Source organism: Nicotiana sylvestris, chromosome 12, assembly GCF_000393655.2.
Source record: "Nicotiana sylvestris chromosome 12, ASM39365v2, whole genome shotgun sequence".
NCBI classification, from domain to species: domain Eukaryota; kingdom Viridiplantae; phylum Streptophyta; class Magnoliopsida; order Solanales; family Solanaceae; genus Nicotiana; species Nicotiana sylvestris.
Window position 1 is genome coordinate 79,646,052 of NC_091068.1, and position 20,046 is coordinate 79,666,097.

At 38.1% G+C, this 20,046-nt stretch overlaps 1 protein-coding gene across 1 annotated transcript; it reads left to right on the forward strand.

Annotated features, from left to right (window-relative positions):
* The first annotated feature begins 3,439 nt into the window (after positions 1 to 3,439).
* LOC104219209 (uncharacterized) lies at positions 3,440 to 8,073 on the forward strand. Its single transcript, XM_009769850.2, has 6 exons — positions 3,440 to 3,793; positions 4,926 to 5,018; positions 5,653 to 5,886; positions 6,320 to 6,422; positions 6,838 to 7,067; positions 7,632 to 8,073. Exons 1-6 carry the CDS (start codon positions 3,480 to 3,482, stop codon positions 7,852 to 7,854), a joined length of 1,197 nt encoding a protein of 398 aa, XP_009768152.1. The 5' UTR covers positions 3,440 to 3,479; the 3' UTR covers positions 7,855 to 8,073.
* The last annotated feature ends 11,973 nt before the right edge of the window (positions 8,074 to 20,046 follow it).

Genomic DNA, 20,046 nt, shown 5'->3' on the forward strand with positions numbered 1-20,046 from the left:
ACAAATGTCAAACACGGAACAACAATTCAACAAAAAATTAATTGAAGAAGGAGGAGAAATTACAAAAATAGAGCTAGTATTCAGGGCTCGAAACTAGATGCTACATGCCACCAAATCCGTTCTTGTAGCATCCAAATCTGTTCTTCATCGTTCAAATCAAAGACGAAGATGTTAGGAACACTCCGTCAAAATTTTAGCCCGATCCAATAGTGAACGAATCGAGAAATGTGATTTGAAGCTAGCTGGTCGGAACAAAATACACAAAATGAATACTTTTCTTCTCTCTTCTCTCTTGACGGAAGCTCTCTAAAAAACCAAAGACTTATTCCAATGAGCATAGAACAATTCTCTAAAATTGCTCTATTTATAGATAATGAGTGGTGCTATCTCTTAAAGCCAAAACCAACTCCAAATAGGAATAAAAATCGAATCCAATTCCAAATAGGAATGAAAACCAAAAAGGAATAGAATTAAGCCATTGGACCTTTGGCCGAACAACATGGGTATGAGCCCAATAAACTCCCCCTCTAGCTAAGGGGTCAAATACGTTTTCAAGTAGATGAACTATTGACAGGCTTCAAGCCTGCTAATTTTTTTGCAAAACTCATGGTTATCTGCAACAACCGTTTTTTTCAGCATATCCGAAGGATTTTCATTAGTGTGTATATTCTCAACCTTGAATAATTTCTCTTTTACGACCATTCTTATCCAATAATACTTTCTTTCCTTATCTAGTGTCTTGTTTCAACTTGTGGCAGAACCTTTTGATATGTCATTTTTTTCCACAGTGGTTGCATGAATAATTTTGATAATTGGACCTTGACTTACTTCTGCTTTTACCTTTGCTCATCGAACCTTTTGTTCTATCTCTCCCTCGATTTTCTGTAACCAAAATATCTGCTTGTGAGGATGAACCCTAAGATTTTCTCCTTACTTCCTCATTCTAACACACAACTCTTGGCATATTCCATGGTCACCTTACCACGAGGAGCTAAATTTTTCGAAGAAACACGAAGAGTCTTCGAAGATATGATATAGTATTAAGAAAAGTCTTTGTATCTCAACATTAAAATTAACTCCTATTCTAGACAGTTGATCAAGGACAACTTGAAAATTATTTACATGATCAAGGATAGGACTGCCCTCATTGTATTTAAAGGTTATCGATTGCTTCAGCAAGAACAACTTGTTGTACCCAGTTTTTGAAGCATAAAAAGTCTCTAGCTTTTCCCACAATGATCTCGCATGTGTCACATTCACAATATGGTTGAAATATTGTCTTCAACATATTGTCGTATATATCTGCATACTCACTGGTGCTCGAAATCCTAATCTTCATCAGATACATCCTCGGATTTATGAGTTGCAGAAATGAGTAGATGCATTTTCTTCCTGAACAATAAATCTTTCATCTTGGTTTTCCAAACATTATAATTTCTCCTATTTAAACATACTATCTTACTCATATTTACTTTCATTTCGTAAAAAAACTCAGATAAATAACCAAGGCTCGGATGCCACTATTATATCGAAGAAGAAGAAAACTCAAAAATAAAGAAGATAAAGAACACCAAATTTTAACGTGGAAAACCCTTCAAATCGAAGGTAAAAACTACGGGATCACAAAGATCCAAAAAGCTCCACTATAATAATAAGAGGGTTGCAAAATTTCTCCAAATTTGGCTACATAACAAGTACCAAATACAGAGAAACAATTCAACAAAAAATCAATTGAAGAAAGAGGAGAAATCACAAAAATAGAGCTATTATTCAGGGCTCGAAATTGGATGCTACAGGCCACCAAATCCGTTCTCCATCGTTCAAATCAAAGACCAAGATGTAGAAACACTCCGTCAAAATTTCAGCCCGATCCAACAGTGAACGAATCGAAAAATGTAATTTAAAGCTGGCTGGTTAGAACAAAATGTGCAGCAAAATAAACACTTTTTCTTCTCTCTACTCTCTTGACGGAAGCTCTCTCACAAACTACTTTGATATGTTAAAGTCTTTCAAAGACAAATTCCAATTAGTATAGACTAATTCTCCAAGGTTGCACTATTATAGATAATGAATAGTGTTTTCTCTTAAAGCCAAAACTAACTCCTAATAGGAATAAAAATCGAATCCATTTCCATATAGGAATGAAAGCCAAAAAAGAATAGGATTAGGTCATTGAGCTTTTGGCTGGACAACATGAGCATGGACTCAACAAACTAATTCGACCAAACCCAATAATTTTTTCTCAACAATATATTTATGTTAAAAAATTCATTAAATATATACAAAATATTAAATGTAGAATCCAATCATTATCACTTAAAAGTCGATCGTTATAGAATTGAGAATTCATAAATTGATTTGCTCCGCCTCTGCCTATCACGGCGGATTAAAACATACTGATAGCAAAGACCATGATTGAGAATCATTTGATTGTTGAAAAAAGTTACATCCATTATTTTACCTTCAATTTCGCAGAATTTAAGTGTACGACAAAGTTCATTTACTCATTTTCAGGGTCCAAAGGAGGGCCAGTAATTAGCTGGTTTAAAACAGATGATTGTTTTTCCTTTAATCCTCAGTGAAATAATTTAAATCTCTGCATTATAGATACATCAGTTACATTAATGGAGATAAAAAAACTATTTAATTTAATACAAGAGATGGTTTATTATGCTTTTGCGGCATCAAGTAAGAAAATTGAATTTTTTTTCCCTTCAAAATGTGCACTTTTGGCTCCACAATTTAATGGTGTGTTATTTTTAAGAGAATACCATAAATATATAACACGAATATGTATAGTACGACTTAAGAATGAAGCATAACGGAAACATAGACGAAAGTTGTTATTATACACGCAATTAGTCGCATATACCGATTAGGATTCATAAGGCGCGTATGCCGAATATTTATAAATCGCATTTGCGGAATGCAATCTATAAGGCGTATCTATTGAATTATATTCGCTAATAGACACGTTTCAATTTCTCTCCTTTCCCAATTTCCGTTTGGATCTTTATTCTTTATATATAATCTCCTGTATAGAGTAATGAGTTATTCTTCAATGTAGTATAACACATAAGTATTCACTAAGGGCCTAAAAAAATTGACTGATAAAGCACAATAAATGCACATATACATGAAATCTACATTTATACAAAAATTAACAAATCATTTATTATATAAAGAATTGCATCATAGAGGAGAAACTTCTCTATTTATAAGTCATTCTCTATGGGAGAATTATGAATGAAGAGTTATATTTTTTGAAAATAATATTTATAATTATGTAACTAGCTAATAAAAAGTCCAAATAGTGGAAAATGGGGGATAATTGAAAAAAAAGGGAAGGAAAATCATCATAGATATTACTCGCATATAATATAAGTACTAAACTGAAGCATTTAAACACTTGAGGGACTAAAGTGAGTTTTATCCAGATCTTCATATTTATTTGTTTCTCTGTTCCTCGAGAATCAGAAATGGCGATCCAGAAAACCCACAAGGCAAAGCCAAAACCAAGATCCCCAACACTCATACTCACAGTTGCAATAGCAGCAATAACTTTACTATACATTGCTTCACCATTAATTTCCCCAAATGGGTTCTCTTTTTCAACTCCAAAAAGCTTATCAGTGTACTCTAAAAACCATAAACAATTTAATGGGCCTCACAAGTACCTTTATTGGGGCAGTAGAATTGACTGCCCTGGAAAACATTGTGATACTTGTGCAGGTTTGGGTCATCAAGAATCAAGCCTTAGGTGTGCTCTAGAAGAAGCTATGTTTCTTCAGAGGTAAAAAAAATTCATGGGAATATTGTATCTCAATTTTGTGTTTGTTAATAATTGCTAATTTAGTTTGCAAAGTTTGAATCTTTTCTATGTTGAAGTGGGTTTTACTTTGCTACATGTTTCTTTCTTGATTGCTTTAAAAAGGAGAAATTTTTGGTTTAGTATTTTTCTTTGTAGCTCGGCTCGTTTTAGATTCTTTACACTAGCAGATTATGTATACAAAAATGTTTTTTAATATAGTTTAGGGAGCATTTGCTACTGTTTTGCGCTGAACTGGTGTAATTATAGCATTCGTTGATTGAAGAAAGTAACAATAATATGATTTGATGATTGCTTGTTTCCCTTATTATAAATAAATAAATAATAGCATCTGATTGTTGAAGGGGATCCGTGGAGCAACGTAAAGTTGTCTCTATGTGATCACAGATTCTGGCCGTGGAATCACCCATTGACCCTTTGTCAGGGTAAGCTTTCTGCATCACATCTCTTGGGGTGCGGGCCTTCCCCAGACTCTGCGTGTATGCGGGATTATTCGTGCATCTAGCTGCCCCTTTTTAGCATTTGATGATTGTAGCAATTTGCTGTGTTTTTTTCCCGAGATTCAGTTCTTGTTACCTTGCGTAATGCATGTATTCAAGGTCAGTTTAATGTCTCTGTTAGAAATATACTGAGACTTCGGAATGTTTTGTGAGAATGAAGTCTGCATCTCGGATGAATCAGCTGTTTCAATGTATGAAGTAATTCTGATCTTTGGATTACATTTTCAGCAACATAATATGTTAGCTACCATTCTTTTGTGTTTATTTAGGTGAGAAAATTCGATCCATTCAAAAAATGGTATTTCTGAGTTCTGCGTGCATGGGAATTCTAGGTCCGTTTCATTTGGTCATACTAGGATCATTTATGCTAAGATTATGGGCATAAGACTTGACATGCAAGCAGCAACTAATATTATATTAGTGTGAATTTGGTTAACCACATTTCTGTGCACAGAATTCCATGTTTGTGTTGCTTCCAGCCACAAGCCAGACATTCAGCAATATGGCAGCAGCAATTTTTAAGTTGTGTTTAAAAGTCAGAGCACTTGTAGTTTTGACATTCTTCTTATCTAAGAATAGACTACTGCTTTTTGCAGAACATTTGTTATGCCTTCAAGGATGTGTCTCAATCCAATCCACAATAAGAAAGGGATTCTTCATCGGTCCAGCAATTCAACCTCTGAGGAAAGGTGCATATTCTGTCTTATAGCCATGTTGCAATTCATTGATTAGTTTGCATCCACTTCTGAGGAAAGGTGCATTTTCTGTATTAGCGGCAAGGTGGAGTTCGTTAATTAGGTTGCATCCAACAGTATGTAAAATGTATGTATAGCGGTATGAGAAAATTGATTAATTCTTATAGCTTATTAAACAATAAATAAATAAATATATTATCTCTTGTGGAATTTTCTGGTTTCAAAGAAAGGTAACCAACCAAAATAGAACTGCAGAGTATGTGTGTGATAACCATAGTCATGCCTGTAGAGGCGGAGCTAGGATTTGGGCCTTATGGGTTCGGGATTATAATCCTTTCAAGTTACTGGGTTTTAAATTAATAATTTGTACATATTCATTGAATTTTTAATATAAATACAGAGTTTGAACAAAAGCTATTGGGTTCGGCCGAACCCGCAAATAACACCGTAGCTCCGCCCCTGCACGCCTGGCCCTATGCAGTAATTAGGTGTTCAAATATTGTTTTCTCAATTGTGCCTAAGCTACAAAGAACTAGGTTTTGTGCTAATGTTATATGCCCTTGACAAGCATATGAATTGCTTAACAATATTAGCTTATACACTTCCTTTATGTCCATCTAATTGCCAGGTGGGGAGATAGTTCGTGTTCTATGGATTCTTTGTATGATGTGGATCTCATCTCTGACACTGTACCTGTAATTTTGGACAACTCCGAAATGTGGCATCATGTCCTGGCAACAAGCATGAAGTTAGGTTCTAGAGGGGTTGCCCACGTTGAAGGAGTTAGCAGGACTGATCTCAAAGAAAAAAGCTTGTACTCAAACATTTTGCTTATCAATCGAACTGCAAGCCCGCTTTCTTGGTATACTTATTCTTTCCTATGTTGCCTCCCTTGAAGTGATAAGATATTGGGTTGCTCGAGTTTCTCTTCTCTTCTTTATTTTTCTTGTCTAGTGGAAGGACGGTATCCTCCTAATATTAGAAATTATCCATAGATGAATTTAATTCCATTGTTTTGCCAGATTGCAGAACCTTTTATTTAATTTGTTCAAGAAAACGAACAAGAAAATTAGCCATGTGAGGATTAGTTCACAACTGCTGAAAAGTCATATTAGTTATTTTTTTGGTTTGTTCCCTTTATAACCAGTTACTTCAAGTACTCACTCATGTGCAAGCTTTCATTTGCTGGAAAAATGGAGCTCTTAATAGGGGATAAATTGTTCTGAAATTTTATATTGGATCTACTTTTGAGTTCTGATAGAGTTACTGTACAATTAATAATGGTAATCATTCAGGTTTGCGGAATGCAAGGATAGGAAAAATCATAGTTCCATTCTTCTGCCGTATTCGTTTCTTCCTTCAATGACTGCAGAAAAACTACGGCATGCAGCAGAAAAGGTTAGTTAACTGCATGCTTTTAACTTTTTCAATTTAACTACTTAAAATTTACTTTGGCACTCTTATCATCTATTGTGAAATTGAAATCCATTATCAATCTGTTTCCTCATAGTAGTAGAACTAGATTGCTATTACATCTCCTATTCTGTTTTCTCGATATATTGAATCCATCGGATTCAATATCAAACATCATATCTTGAAGCTTTTTGGTTCAAAACTATAAATGCAACTTCTAGTTTTTTTTTTCTTTATTAGCTTCCTTATATAATATGCCTCAAGGTTTTCATATGATGCATAAGTGGCTGTGAAAGATTACTTCCATAAAGGCCATTGTCCATCCCCTCAGTGCGATATGTTTTGAAACTACAAAGAGATATCCTCTCCCGTGGTTTAATGGATTCTGTCATTTCTATAGATCAAGGCGCGGCTTGGTGACTATGATGCTATGCATGTTCGAAGAGGTGATGTTTTGAAGACAAGGAAGGACAGGTTTGGGGTTGATCGAAGTTTGCACCCTCATTTGGACAGGGATACACGTCCAGAGTTCATTCTTTGCAGAATAGCAAAATGGGTACGCCGTGGCCGAACCCTTTTTATTGCTTCTAATGAGAGGACACCAGGCTTCTTTTCTCCTCTGGCTGTGAGGTTAGTGATCTTCCAACTCTTTTGTTAATCTTCATGTCCTCTACTTGACCTTTTTATGCAATACAAGAGTAATATGCACTGTTTCTTTTGGTCGCTTGAAGTATATAACTCTTATTTCCTTATGGTCTTCCTAAAACTCATTAGCCTGTGTCTCAGTCCACTAGTATAAAAAAATTAGTTTCTGTAGCATTAGAAGTTCTCTACATTTTCTATTGGCGTATAAATCTCTAACAAGGCTATACCTTTACTTTATATAAAATCTGTTACCTTCTTCAAAAAAAAAAAAAAAAAGACTATATTTTTACTTAAAAAGAAAACATTTGCTAACTTGTAAGGATCAGACAGAAGCAAGTTCCTGGTCAAGCAAATAGTGTTGGTTGTAGTAGGAGAAAGTATCATTCATAAATGCTTGTGTTACATTGCTGCATGTTAAAATGCATTTGATCAACTACTGGAATACCATAACTGCTGCAGGTTTAATTTTTCTAGTCTTCATGCGTACGTCATGATTAGCGCTGCCTGATATAATCTTCGTTCTGGATTTCTGGTACCTACTATTTGCAGGTACAAGCTGGCCTATTCATCAAATTACAGCAGCATTTTAGATCCATTGATTGAGAACAATTACCAGCTCTTCATGATAGAAAGGCTTATTATGATGGGAGCAAAAACATTTATTAAAACAATGAAAGAGGATGATACTGATCTCAGCCTCAGCGATGATCCTAAAAAGAATACCAAGAAATGGGAAGTACCTGTTTATACAAGAGACAACGAAGAATGTTAGTTATCAGATGCTTAACTGGATTCTTTTAAGCACGCTCATTTCATACTTTACACTTTTTCACTCAATTTTTGTTCATTCACTTGTAAATCAAAATTTTCTTTGTGAATGTCAGAGTTGCTAGGTACTACTTAGGGAGAATAGCCTGCTTCTACATGTTGTAAATTATCATATTGACTTCAGTGGAATCAATTGGAGATGTGCAAAGTATTGTTTGAGTCATTCTTTGTTAAATTCTTGAAAATGGTGCTGGCCTGATCAAGAAATGTTAAATTTATAGATATGTTGATATATGTAATATCTACATTTACGTTTCTTGCAGCTTGAGATTTAAAGAACCTCTTGTTTCAGAGAGACTCCTCATTTCAAAGTATCATAGAAATTACACTAATTAATTGTTATTGAAGAGGAAAAACTCAAACACAAAGTTGGGGAAAAAAAAACAGGTTATTCTAGTACTCATCCCAAGAAAGTCATTGAAATACATTAAAATCATTAGGCAAAATACATAGATGGCCCCTTTAAATTGTCCTCAGTGATCAGACATACATCTCAAGTGATCCATTTACCATTTGGCACTTTAAGTGCCTATTAAATATATCTAGTAGTCACTTTACATTGACATGGCAAGTTACATGTATTTTAGCTATATTTGGGCACGTGAAGGGTTTATCAAACTTCTTTTTTGTTTTCAGAATTAAATTAAAATTTACAAGTGTGCCCCATACTATATTATCATTTTATTACACCACCCTTTTTACCTAGAATTACGTGTGAACCTTGATCCGTTACAGATTTGATCAGAAAACGACTTTCGGTAACCTTCTTTTGAGTTCTGGTGTAGCTCTGATGTTCGCAATGGTAACAGCATTGCGGTGAAGCACCACATCTAAACTCTGATGGCTTTGTTTATGTTTGGTTTTCCTGATTTTATCATTGTCTGTTCTTCATTTTCTTCTCTTTATAGGTTATCAAAAAAATAAAAAAAGAAGTTCCTTTACCGAAAACTGCGCTGAAAAACTTTTCCGGTCACTAATCAGTTTATCGCCGGCCCCTTTGAGTTGCTTTTGTAAGAACATAAAAAGATGAGTGAATATCACCAACCGAATCCCGGAAGCCCAAACACTACTGTATGGGGTAAAATTGGTTGATGACAATTGGTCGAATGGTGAGGTGACATGTGTAACCTAAGGCATGTGGAAGGTGAAACAATACATAACTCTCACCGGGTGCGGGCGTGTGATCGGTGCAGGATGAATCCCGAAGGGAATATGAGTTGGCGATTAGGATTTGAAGGTTTGATATCGGATAACATTTAATAAGCAGCCGTTATAGAGAATATCAGCATTCAAAACCATTTTGTTATACGCCCATCAATGGCGATTTTATTCTTATTCAAGAGGAGCTTGATTTTAGGATTTAGTCTCCCTAAGTGAGGCTATAAATAGGAAATTGTTGGACATGAAATTTCTTGTACAAAAAAGGCTATACTCTATCGTTATACACTCAATTTTAACACATGAACATTATATTCATTCTTGCCATCGAAAAAAGGCTAAAGTCCTTAGCCAGCCTTGTTATCTTTTTTAATTTCATTTGATAATCTTCTTTCTATTCTTATTTATTTATTTATTTATTTATTATTTTTAGGGGTTAAATCAATTTGCTTGTCTATAAAATCATGCTATAAATTCAACTGTACCATTTTATGGGTAAACAATTTGGTGCCCACCGTGGGGCATATACTGCTGCGTAATTGCTTTGATCCATTCGTTTATAGTAACAAAGTTTTTACCCTTTCCTTAGTAGAAGTCAGGTATGGAAGCTAATGATGTCAATGACACTTACAATGCTGGAGCGCACGTTGAAAGGGAAGAATTGTCCCAGCGTGATGACTCAATCAACGATACCCATAACAAAGGGGATGAGACAACCTTGGTTCTTGAAGGTCAGTACCCTCGGCATGCGCGTGGCCCAACTCCTAATGATGCAGAAGATGAACATGTTGCTGAAACGGTTAAACTCTTGAGAGAGCAACAGAGAGCAATCATGGACCATCTCTCGAGGCAAGATCGTGTGATGAGGAATTGAAGTAGGCATTATCAGGTGCTTCCAACAACACTAATGGAGGGGACACGGTTCATCCCAGCGCTCGAAAAATCAGACGGCTCCAAGAGCCGATAACAACACTCCAAGGGATGAGGTTTGTTTCGACGAAGACGGAGGGATAGACAGTGGATCATGGAACAACAACTCAAATGATCCTTTCAAAATCGAGCTCATGAAGTTCATAAGGGAGATGAATGAACTAATGGACCAGAATGCGAAGGAGTTTTATGCTCGGATATATCAGATTTCAGGTGTGCCGCCGGTGTTAAAGGGCTAGATTAAAAAAAGTACATGCAATTGCCGTTTAAACCAAGTGCAGCACCAGAGTTAATCTCGAAGAGATTCAAGATGCCGAACATACCAAAGTACGTTGAGACTTCGGATCCATAGGAGCACATCACAAGCTACACCACAACAGTGAAAGGAAACAACTTGGCTCAACATGAGATCGAGTTGTTTGGTTGAAAATGGTTAGAGAATTCCTCAAAAGGGAGCTCAGACATGGTATTCTCTGTTACCTGAGCATTCATCGATTCTTTTGAAATGCTTGCAGATTCATTCATCAATGTCCATGCTGGAGCAAGGAAGGTTCAGGCAAAAAAGGTGGATATATTCAGAATTTTGCAAAGGAGAATCCGAGCTGTTGCGGGAATTCGTAATCCAGTTCTAGAAAGAAAGAATGCTGCTACCAGCAATTCCGGATGAGTGGGCAGCGGAGGCATTCATGAAGAGCCCCAATCCATTGAGTTTCGATGCCTCCCGAAAATTGAAGGAGAGCTTGCTCGAGTTTCAGGAAACCACATGGGCAGATGTCCACAATTGCTACGAGTCGAAGATAAGGGATATAAGATGACCAACTTGGCTTTCGGTGTCATCCAAGTGACTGGGTCACGATAAAAATTAGGATAAGTTTAAAAATGACTTTGATTCATATCGGAGGTCCTCTAAGGATTATTTTCTACCCTACGAGAGGACCAATGATGTAGCAGTAAATAATTTCAGTCATCGGATAGGTTTGCTTCCGACAGAAGGATGGATTGTGGCCAGAATAACAGGACGTTGCAAGAAAAGAGGTTCCAAGGTTCCGAGATCCCGCATATCCCAGGTTATCAGATTACAACTTTAACATCAGCCTGTTAGAATTGGTGTCGCCAATGAGAAATAACAAAGAACCTCGATTTCCGTAACCAATTCGACCAGATCCTAGCCAAAGGGATCCTAATTTGTGATGTCAATTCCATGGGACTCACGGCCATAGAACTGGGGACTAACAACATCTTCGTGAGGAGGTGGTGACATTGTTAAAGAATGGGCATCTTAGTGAGTTTTTAAGTTATCGCGCAAAAATTAGTTATGGTTGAAGCCGGGATAATGCATAGCCATCGAAACTGGCAGCATGGTCACCCCGAATGACGATCAACATGATCTTCGACGGGAATGAAATCAACGGGGTCTTATTTTCTATAGCAAAGAAAATGAAGATATCGGTGACTCATGGCAAAAGGGTCCAGGAAATCTCAGAAGATGACATCACCTTCACAGAGGAGGATGTTGACGAACTCCTTCTGCCATACAATGATGCTTTGGTAATTTCTCTCAATGTTTCAGATTTTATAATTAAGCATGTTTTGGTTGATCCAGGAAGTTCACCCAATATCATACAACGAAGCGTTCTGGAGCAAGCGAAATTAATCAGGAACATCATTACGACGACAAAGCTTCTAGATGGCTTCAATCTAACAAGCATGACAAGTCGAGGAGAAATTTTGATGCCCACGCACGCCGAAGGAGTAACCAAGATCATTTTGTTCAAAGTAGTAGATGACGACATGGTTTAATCCTCGGAAGGAAATGGATACACGAGATAAAGGATGTTCCCTCGACGTATCACCAATTATTGAAGTATCTGACACCTGAGGGGATCAAACAAATAAGAAAAGAACAAACAGCTGCAAGGGAGATGAATGCGGTGACCATTTCCAACAGTAAGGGAAAAGAATCTAGCAAATAACAATTACAAGAACTGGTGACTTCTCCCTTTCTGATTGAAGATGATAAAAGCGAGGAGTCATCAGAATTCTTTCAGGTAACAAGGTCTTTTCAAGTACTAGGGGAGACAGATGCAACTAAGTCATACGTAGAGGAGCTCGAGCAAGTGGCTTTGCTGGAAGAGTTCCTAGAGAGGAAATTCCATTTAGGAATGGGGCTGAATCCCGAACTCAGGTTAAAACTTACAAATTTTCTTAAATCTGACGTTGACTACTTTACTTGGTTGCATTCGGATATGATAGGTATTCCATTGGTGGTGGAAGTCCACAAACTAAGTCTGGATCCAAACTTCCCTCCGGTAAGGCAGAAACTGATAGTAGAGGTCAGAAACAGGCTTGTTAAGGAAGAGGTAGCCTGATTACTTTATATCAGTTCAATTTGAGAGGTAAAGTATTCGGATTGGCTAGACAACGTAGTAGTAGTTCCTAAAAAGAATAATAAATTTAGAATGTGTGTAGACTACAAGGATTCGAATAAGGCATGCGCCAAAGACTCTTTCCCGTTACAAAACATTGATCAAATGATTAATACTATGGTCAAGCACAAGTTAATGAGTTTTCTTGATGCTTACGCCGGGTATAATCAAATTAGGATGAACTCAAAGGATCGGAAAAAAACCCTTTTCATCACGAACTTCATCACGTATTGTTACAATGTGATGCCTTTTGGGCTAAAAAATGCTAGAGCCACTAATCAAAGGCTCGTTAATAAGATGTTTGAAAGGTATATAAGTAAAATGATGGAAGTATATATTGATGAAATGTTAGTTGAGTCTTAAAATGCAGGAGATAATCTAGAACATCTCCAAGAAACTTTCGACATTCTGAGGAAGTACAACATGAAACTCAACCCGGAGAAGTGTGCCTTTAGGGTTGGCTCCGGTAAATTCTTAAGGTTCCTGGTCTCACAAAGAGGGATCGAGGTGAATCTCGACAAGTTCAAAGCCTTCGAGGACATCCGAACCAGCTAACAAGTGTAAAAGAAGTACGGAGGTTGACCGACAGGTTGGCAGCTCTAAGAAGGTTCATATCAAGGTCTTCGGAGAAGTGGCACCACTTCTTTTCCCTTTTGAAAATGAATAACGAATTCGTGTGGACTCCGGAATGCCAATAGTCACAAAGAGACCTAAAACGATACCTATCCAGCCTTCCATTGCTGTCAAAATCAGAAGAAGGTGGGCAAGTGTTAGTTTACCTAGCGGTCTCGAAAGTAGTGGTAAGTGTCGTTTTGGTTTGGAAAGAAGAAGGTGCAATTTCCTATTTATTAAGTTAGTAAAATACTATCAGAAGTGGAGACATGTCCACAACTTGAAAAACTGTCCTTAACTCTCGTAGTTGCCTCTTGAAAGCTTAGGTCATACTTTCAGTGTCACCCAATAGCCGTTGTGACAATCTTTCCCTTAAGGAATGTCCTTCATAAACCTGAGTTATTAGGACGTTTGGCTAAATGTGCAGTAGAAGTTAGAGAATTCGACTTTGAATACAAACCTAAGACTATAATAAAGTCACAAATTTTGCCTGTATTCGTAGCCAATTTCAGTCTATGACTAGTGCCTTTGGCTGCTAAGGAAGCAATACTGGTGTTGGGGACGACCTCAAGAGTTTGGACCTTGCTTACATATGGACCTTCCAACGTAAAAGGGTTCGGTTTTGGGATAGTTCTAATCGCGCTCTCGGGGGAGACACTAAGACATGCCATTAGAACTGTACCGTTAACTAACAATAAAGCTCAGTATGAGGCTTTGGTTGCAAGACTTGTACTACCTTGGGGTCTAAGTTCCAAGGTCATCGAGATAAAATGTGATTCTCAGCTGGTGGTAAACCAAGTGTATGCAATTTTTGACACAAAGGAGGAGCGCATGCAACAATACTTGAACAAGGTTCAAGCATTACTTGCACGATTCAGAGAATTTCAATCGTTCACATTCCGAGGGAGGAAAATGTGGAAGCAGACGCATTGGCTAATTTGGGGTCATCCATAAAGATGAAAGGATCTGATCCCAGTATGGTCGTCTAATTGTTGCATTTAGTGTTAGATGTGGACGGATACTGCGAGGTAAATTTAACCAACTTAATTTGGGACTGGAGAAATGAGTTCATTGAATATCTTAGACATGGTAAATTACTCGAAGACCTAAAGCGTCTCAGGCACTGTGGACCAAAGAAGCTCGCTACTGTCTTGTTGATAGACAATTATATAGGAGATCGTTCCAAGGACCACTGACTCGGTGTCTAGGGGCCTCAGAGGCGGATTACATGATTAGAGAAGTCCACGAAGGAGTCTGCAGAAATCACTTCGGTGCAGACTCGTTAGTTATCATATTAGTTAGGGCTAGCTATTATTGGCCCCTAATAGAACAGGACGCAAAGACGTTCGTACAAAAGTGCGACAAATGCTAATGTCATGCATAGTTAGTGCATCAACCAGTAGAACTTTTGCATTCGGTGCCATCCTCGTGGCCATTCATGAAACTAGGGATGGACATAGTTGGTCCTTTACCACCGGTAACTGGGTAGGTAAGATTCCTTTTAGTTTTAACTTCTTATTTCACTAAATCGGTTGAATCAGGTCCTTGCCAAAAGATCGGAGAATGCGAAGTGGTTGACTTCATATGGGACCATAAAATCTGTCGATTTGGGATACGAAAGAAGATTTCTTGTGACAACGGGCCACAGTTTGTGGGTTCAAAAGTCACAAAGTTCTTAAAAGGTTTAAAGATCAAGAAAATTACTTCTTCATCACACCACCCGAGTGCTAACGGGCTGGCTGAGTCAACCAACAAGGTAATTATTCAAAACCTTAATAAGACGTCAAAAGATGCTAAGGGCAAGTGGCCGGACGAGCTACCGAGTTTTTTATAGGCATATCGTACCATGGCAAAGTCGAGCACGGGTGAAATACCCTTTTTGCTCGTATACGGCTTAGAGGCTCTAATACCGGTGGAAGTGAGAGAGGCGACCTTGAGGTTTTCTTGAGAAAACAAAGAAGAAAACAATGAAGCATTGCTGGTGAAGCTAAACTTGCTTGAAGAACACCTGGATCTGGCATATGTAAAGATGGTAACGCAAAAGCAAAGAATGGAATGGTATTATAATCGCAGGTCAAACCTCCAATATTTCAAAGTTGGAGATCTGGTTCTAAGGAATGTTACTCAGAGCACTCGAGAAGTCAACACCGGGATGATAGGACCAACATGGGAAGGACCTTACCAGGTTTTAGATATAATCGGTAAAGGCTCATGTGAATTAGAAAATCAAGACGAAGTCAAATTGCCAAGCAGTTAGAAAGGTACTATTGTTGAAGATCCTTACTGGTATTGAAAGTATGTGCTACTTTCTTTTTCCTTTTGACCAGTTTTTGTCCCGATAGGGTTTTTCTAGCAAGGTTTTGAACGAGGCAGCAACGTATATCATACTACGAAGGAAGGATCATCAGCAAAGGCAAGACCTTCAATATTAGAGCACCAAAAGTTTGCCACCAATGGGATCGATGACCAGGAGCTCGTGTGATAAACAACTTGTGGATGGTTAAATAATCTGTGGTTCGATGGTGAATTCACCTACCAGAACTCGGAAAGATTATTTAACCGTTAACGAGTTGTCTCCACTGATAAAGTAGTTGTACAAAGTATAAAATAAAGGATAAAAGGCCTTCAGTGGATGCAAAACTTCCAGTGTTTGAATTCTCATATTTAGGATTCGAACACTGTGGGAAGTAATATGTGTTACGACTCCAAGAGTGCCACACAGACTAGAGACTGTTAGAACTGAGATCAATATCTTATCAGGACATGGGACTGCACGATTAGCTTCGTAGAAATAAGTTGTACAAGTTAGTCATATGTATTGGCAAGTTTATTTACTTAAGCAAATTAATGTTTATGTAAATGTATTTTTAATGACAGATGGAATAAATCAAAGTCCTTTTATTATTATCTTATTTCTTGTCCAAATGATAAATTAATTTATTTTATCATTTGAGAGTTAACAAAAATTTCAAATGCTTGTACCATAATGAACATGGGACGTCTTCTTCAAGAGCACAAGAGCCCTCTCTTATGAAACCCTCATAGTAAAGGGTAGATTCCGAAAGTTTTTATGCTCGGAATCAAAAGCTACCGGATGCAAGAATATTCCCAAAGCTTTATCAATTAAACGTAAAAAGGATATTTTTACACAACAGTTAAGCAAAAAGTTCTTTTAATTAAAATTCCAAACATAGTAATTTTTTTGGCATAATTACAAAAGATAACAAAAATTATACATTATTCTTTGCTGCCAAAATTCGAAGGGAGAGAAGAGTCTTTATTTCCCTTGGTGGAAGAAGGATGTGTTGCTGCTGGTTCGGGGTCTTCATCTCTTCAGTTCCCTTTCGGTTCCTGAATACTCAGGACTAGTATTCAAGGAGTCAGTTGCAGCGGGTCGAGCTGGAAGGTTCTCGCGAGCAGTTAACTCTAGTTTTCGGGCCTAAACAATGTAGTCATAGATATTAGCAATGCCTTTTTTGGCCTTCTCCAAAATCTTCCACTTCATATGATACATTGAGTAGGGTTTTTCGAAGATAAAGTAATCTTCTTAGTTATGGAGTTTTGGTCAGAGTTAGTCAATTGTGGCATGAAGTTCTTCATTTTCATCTTTCATCGCTCTGAGTCTGGAATCAAGCCCAACGTTGGTGGTTGAGTGAAGCCGGTTTTGCTCCATGACTCTCTTGAGCCTCTCTTCCATTTTGGCCCTTTTATCCTCAGCAACATTGGCCTCCTTAATTTTGGCATGCAAACCAGCCTCCAAGTTACTCACTTTCTCCATGAAGACTGATTCACGTTCGGCACCAGCAATCACAACATCGTGAAGCTCATCCCACTTAGCCTTTGCTTCCTTAAGGTTCTCATGAAGCTGGGTGGCTTCTTGACTATGAGCCATCCTGTCTTGCGCAGACTGCTGCAGCCAGGCCTCAAGCTCATCCATTTGAGTAACTTTGGCCTCCAGCACTGGGAGGCGCACAACAAGCTGATTCCTCTTAGCCAACAGTTGTTCTCGTTTTGAAGCAAGCTATTGCTTGTCAAGAATCAACCTTTGCAGTCCCTTGGAGGAGAGAAGATTGGCCTGAAAATGGATAGAATCAAGATTATTACTTTAAAGCATAAATGGAAGGAAGGTAGAAAAGGGTGAGATTGTTACCTGTGCCGAGCAGTGCATGCTATTGTTTATTAGGAACTCCTCAGAAAGGGAGTCCATCTTTTTCCAGTCCTTTGCTGAAGCCAGTGACTTTAGGTAGTTAGCAAGATCCACCGACTTGGAGAGAATATGACACTTTCGAAACTAAAGAGTAGCACTTCGCCTTCCTCCAGGATCTTGAGAAGGGGTCGAGTACGTATTTCCCAAGTTCCTAGGTCAGAAGACCGCATAGGAGAGGCATTCCCTACTTGTTCAAGTGATGTAGGTGGAGAAGATGTAGTCGGTGCTGATGGCGAAGGAACAACTAGTGTTGGTGGGTATGGAGTTGTTGGTGCAGATAGAGAAGAGGCAACTGTAGTAGAAGGTGTAGCAGTTGTTGCTGGCTCAGAAGTTGATGGCAGAAAGAAGTCAGGGGCCGAACTCCTCTGATCAAATACGGCAACAGGGGTCGGAAAGCAAGAATTGGCATTCTAAACCAAGTCCATTTCCCCCAAAGCGCCCGTACTTCTTCTGCCGATGGATTTTGGATCTCCACCAGTTAAGCATCTGGTTGTGTTGATGAAAATATTTTTCTCCTTTAAAGGGAAGCCTCTTTATCATTGGCTTCCATTTCATCATCGAGGACCACAACGGCCGGCTCGGTTGATATTTCCCTTATTCTTTTCTCTTGAGTCCCAGCCGAGGAGGATCGTCTCCTCTTCAAGTTCTTATTTTTGGGCTGGGGACTATAGGAGAAAGTACGTTCAGTGGAGGCGCGAGAAGTTTCATGGGCCATCCTTTAGTTAAGGGCACCTTGCAACACCTATGCGGCCTCCATCAGGTCATCAAGAACCTAGACATCAGGGCACACAACGGAACCCCTCGAAAGCCCTTTATAAAGAAAAAATATAGCTAGCAATTTATTCTTAATGGTTTTATGCTTGAATAAGGATGAAAGAAAGAAGAAGTTTGGTTTACCGTGGTTCTTGGATTTCCACACCGTATTTGAGAGCTATTTCTTTCCACTGTCGGGATTCTCGAGTTGTAATATTCAGAATTTTCTGAACCTATCGGTTCAAATCATGAACCCGTGGTGGTTCTAAATGAGTATCTGAAACAAAGGAAGTTAAAAATCAGCAAAGAAAGGAATTCTCTTTTTACAAAGAGTGAACACGAACACTCAAAAACTTTTGAAGGAAATTCCATGATTCGGGGAATGTTGGAGTTGTGGCCGGGATGATGTCCTTGGTAGCAACAACAACAAACTGTTTCATCCACCCATAGTCGTTATCATCATCTATGTTGGTGATAAGAGCGTGGTGGCCACACTTGCTGAGATTTAACCCCCCTCCCCCCCACAAAAAATCTTGGGGGAGTAAAGATTCATCACGTGTGCAAGAGTTAGGATTTTCCCGGTCTCAATGCACAACTAACGAAGGCATGCCACCGTATGCTATATAGATAGGCCTACTTATGCCAAGCAGACCTGGTATCAGTGGCAGAACTCTAGGATTATTGGGTCAAGTCCTTCACTCGACCCCAAGGCGAATGGACCCAAAGTAAAGGGATATGTATAGACATACATAAACCCTCTTAGAATATGTAACTCGTTTTATCCTATCTAGGGTAAAGATTCAACATTGTTGCAGTTATAGTCCTCCTTTACAACGAGGATACTATAAGGAAGAATGGATGAAAGGTACCTACAAACTGGCCAAAACCTGCTACTTTGGGAATTTGCAAGTGCGTTTTCCTCTTGGAGATTAGACGCGGTGCTGAGATGAAGGGGTATGATTGTGTTTACAGTTGGAGGTTCGGACTCGACGTCGACATCTTTGCTTTTGTTTTTCTTTGGGCCTCTACCAAAGAGAAGACCAATGTTTCCGGTGATAACAATGCGAGAAGACATTAAGACAAGAATTCTGTCAAAATGTTTTTACTGAAAGAGTTAAGTGTTGCATAAAAGCTCTAAGGAGATTAGAAGAAGAAGGAGTTGTGAAAATAATGAAAGTAAGAAAGTAAAAGTGATGAGTAGGGGAGAAGTTATAGACGGCAAAAATCGTGGTCATGATTACCTCGAAAACCAGCAAAAATACTTGCTGAATCATGGGGCAACATGCGTTCAGTTTATTAAATGGGAGAAGACGTGCATCGTTTCAAGTGTCAGAGACCGTTCAGGAGCTTTCCCACCAAGAAAAGAATTCTTATCTACTTTTCGGTAATATCGAGTTGTGTCACTGGAAATTAGGGGGACTATTTGTATAGGGTAAAATTGGTTGATGACAGTTGGTCGAATATGGTGACACATGAAATCGAAGGTAGGTGGAAAGTGAACCAACACATAACTGTCACCAGGTATGAATGTGTGATCGGTGCAGGATGAATTCCAAAGGGAATATGAGCTAACGATAAAGATTCGAAGGTTTGATATCGGATAACAATTAATGAGAAGTTGTTACAGAGAATATCAATATTCAAAACTAGCCGTATATACCTATCAATGACGATTTTATTCTTATTGAAGAGGAGCTTGATTTTAGAATATGGTCTCCATAAGTAAGGCTATAAATAGGAAGATTAACAACCATTGTTGGACATGAAATTTCTTATACAAAAAAGCCTATACTTTGTCGCTATACACTCAATTTTAACATTTGAACATTATATTCATTCTTGCCACCGGAAAAAGGCTAAAGTCCTTAGCCACACTTGTTATCTTTTTTAATTTCATTGGATAATCTACTTTTAGTTCTTATTTATTTATTTATTTATTTATTTATCATTTTTGGGTTCAAATCGATTCACGTGTGTATAACTATGCTATAAATTCGACTGTACCGTTTTATAGGTAAACACTGCTAGTGCCAGAATTTGCCTGGTGTCA

Excerpts from the sequence above, each read along its gene's own strand:
- LOC104219209 (XM_009769850.2), top strand. The coding sequence starts at position 3,480 with ATGGCGATCCAGAAAACCCACAAGGCAAAGCCAAAACCAAGATCCCCA. Across the intron at positions 6,423-6,837 it reads TACGGCATGCAGCAGAAAAG|ATCAAGGCGCGGCTTGGTGA; the intron begins GTTAGTTAACTG and ends TCATTTCTATAG. Across the intron at positions 7,068-7,631 it reads TTTTCTCCTCTGGCTGTGAG|GTACAAGCTGGCCTATTCAT; the intron begins GTTAGTGATCTT and ends TACTATTTGCAG.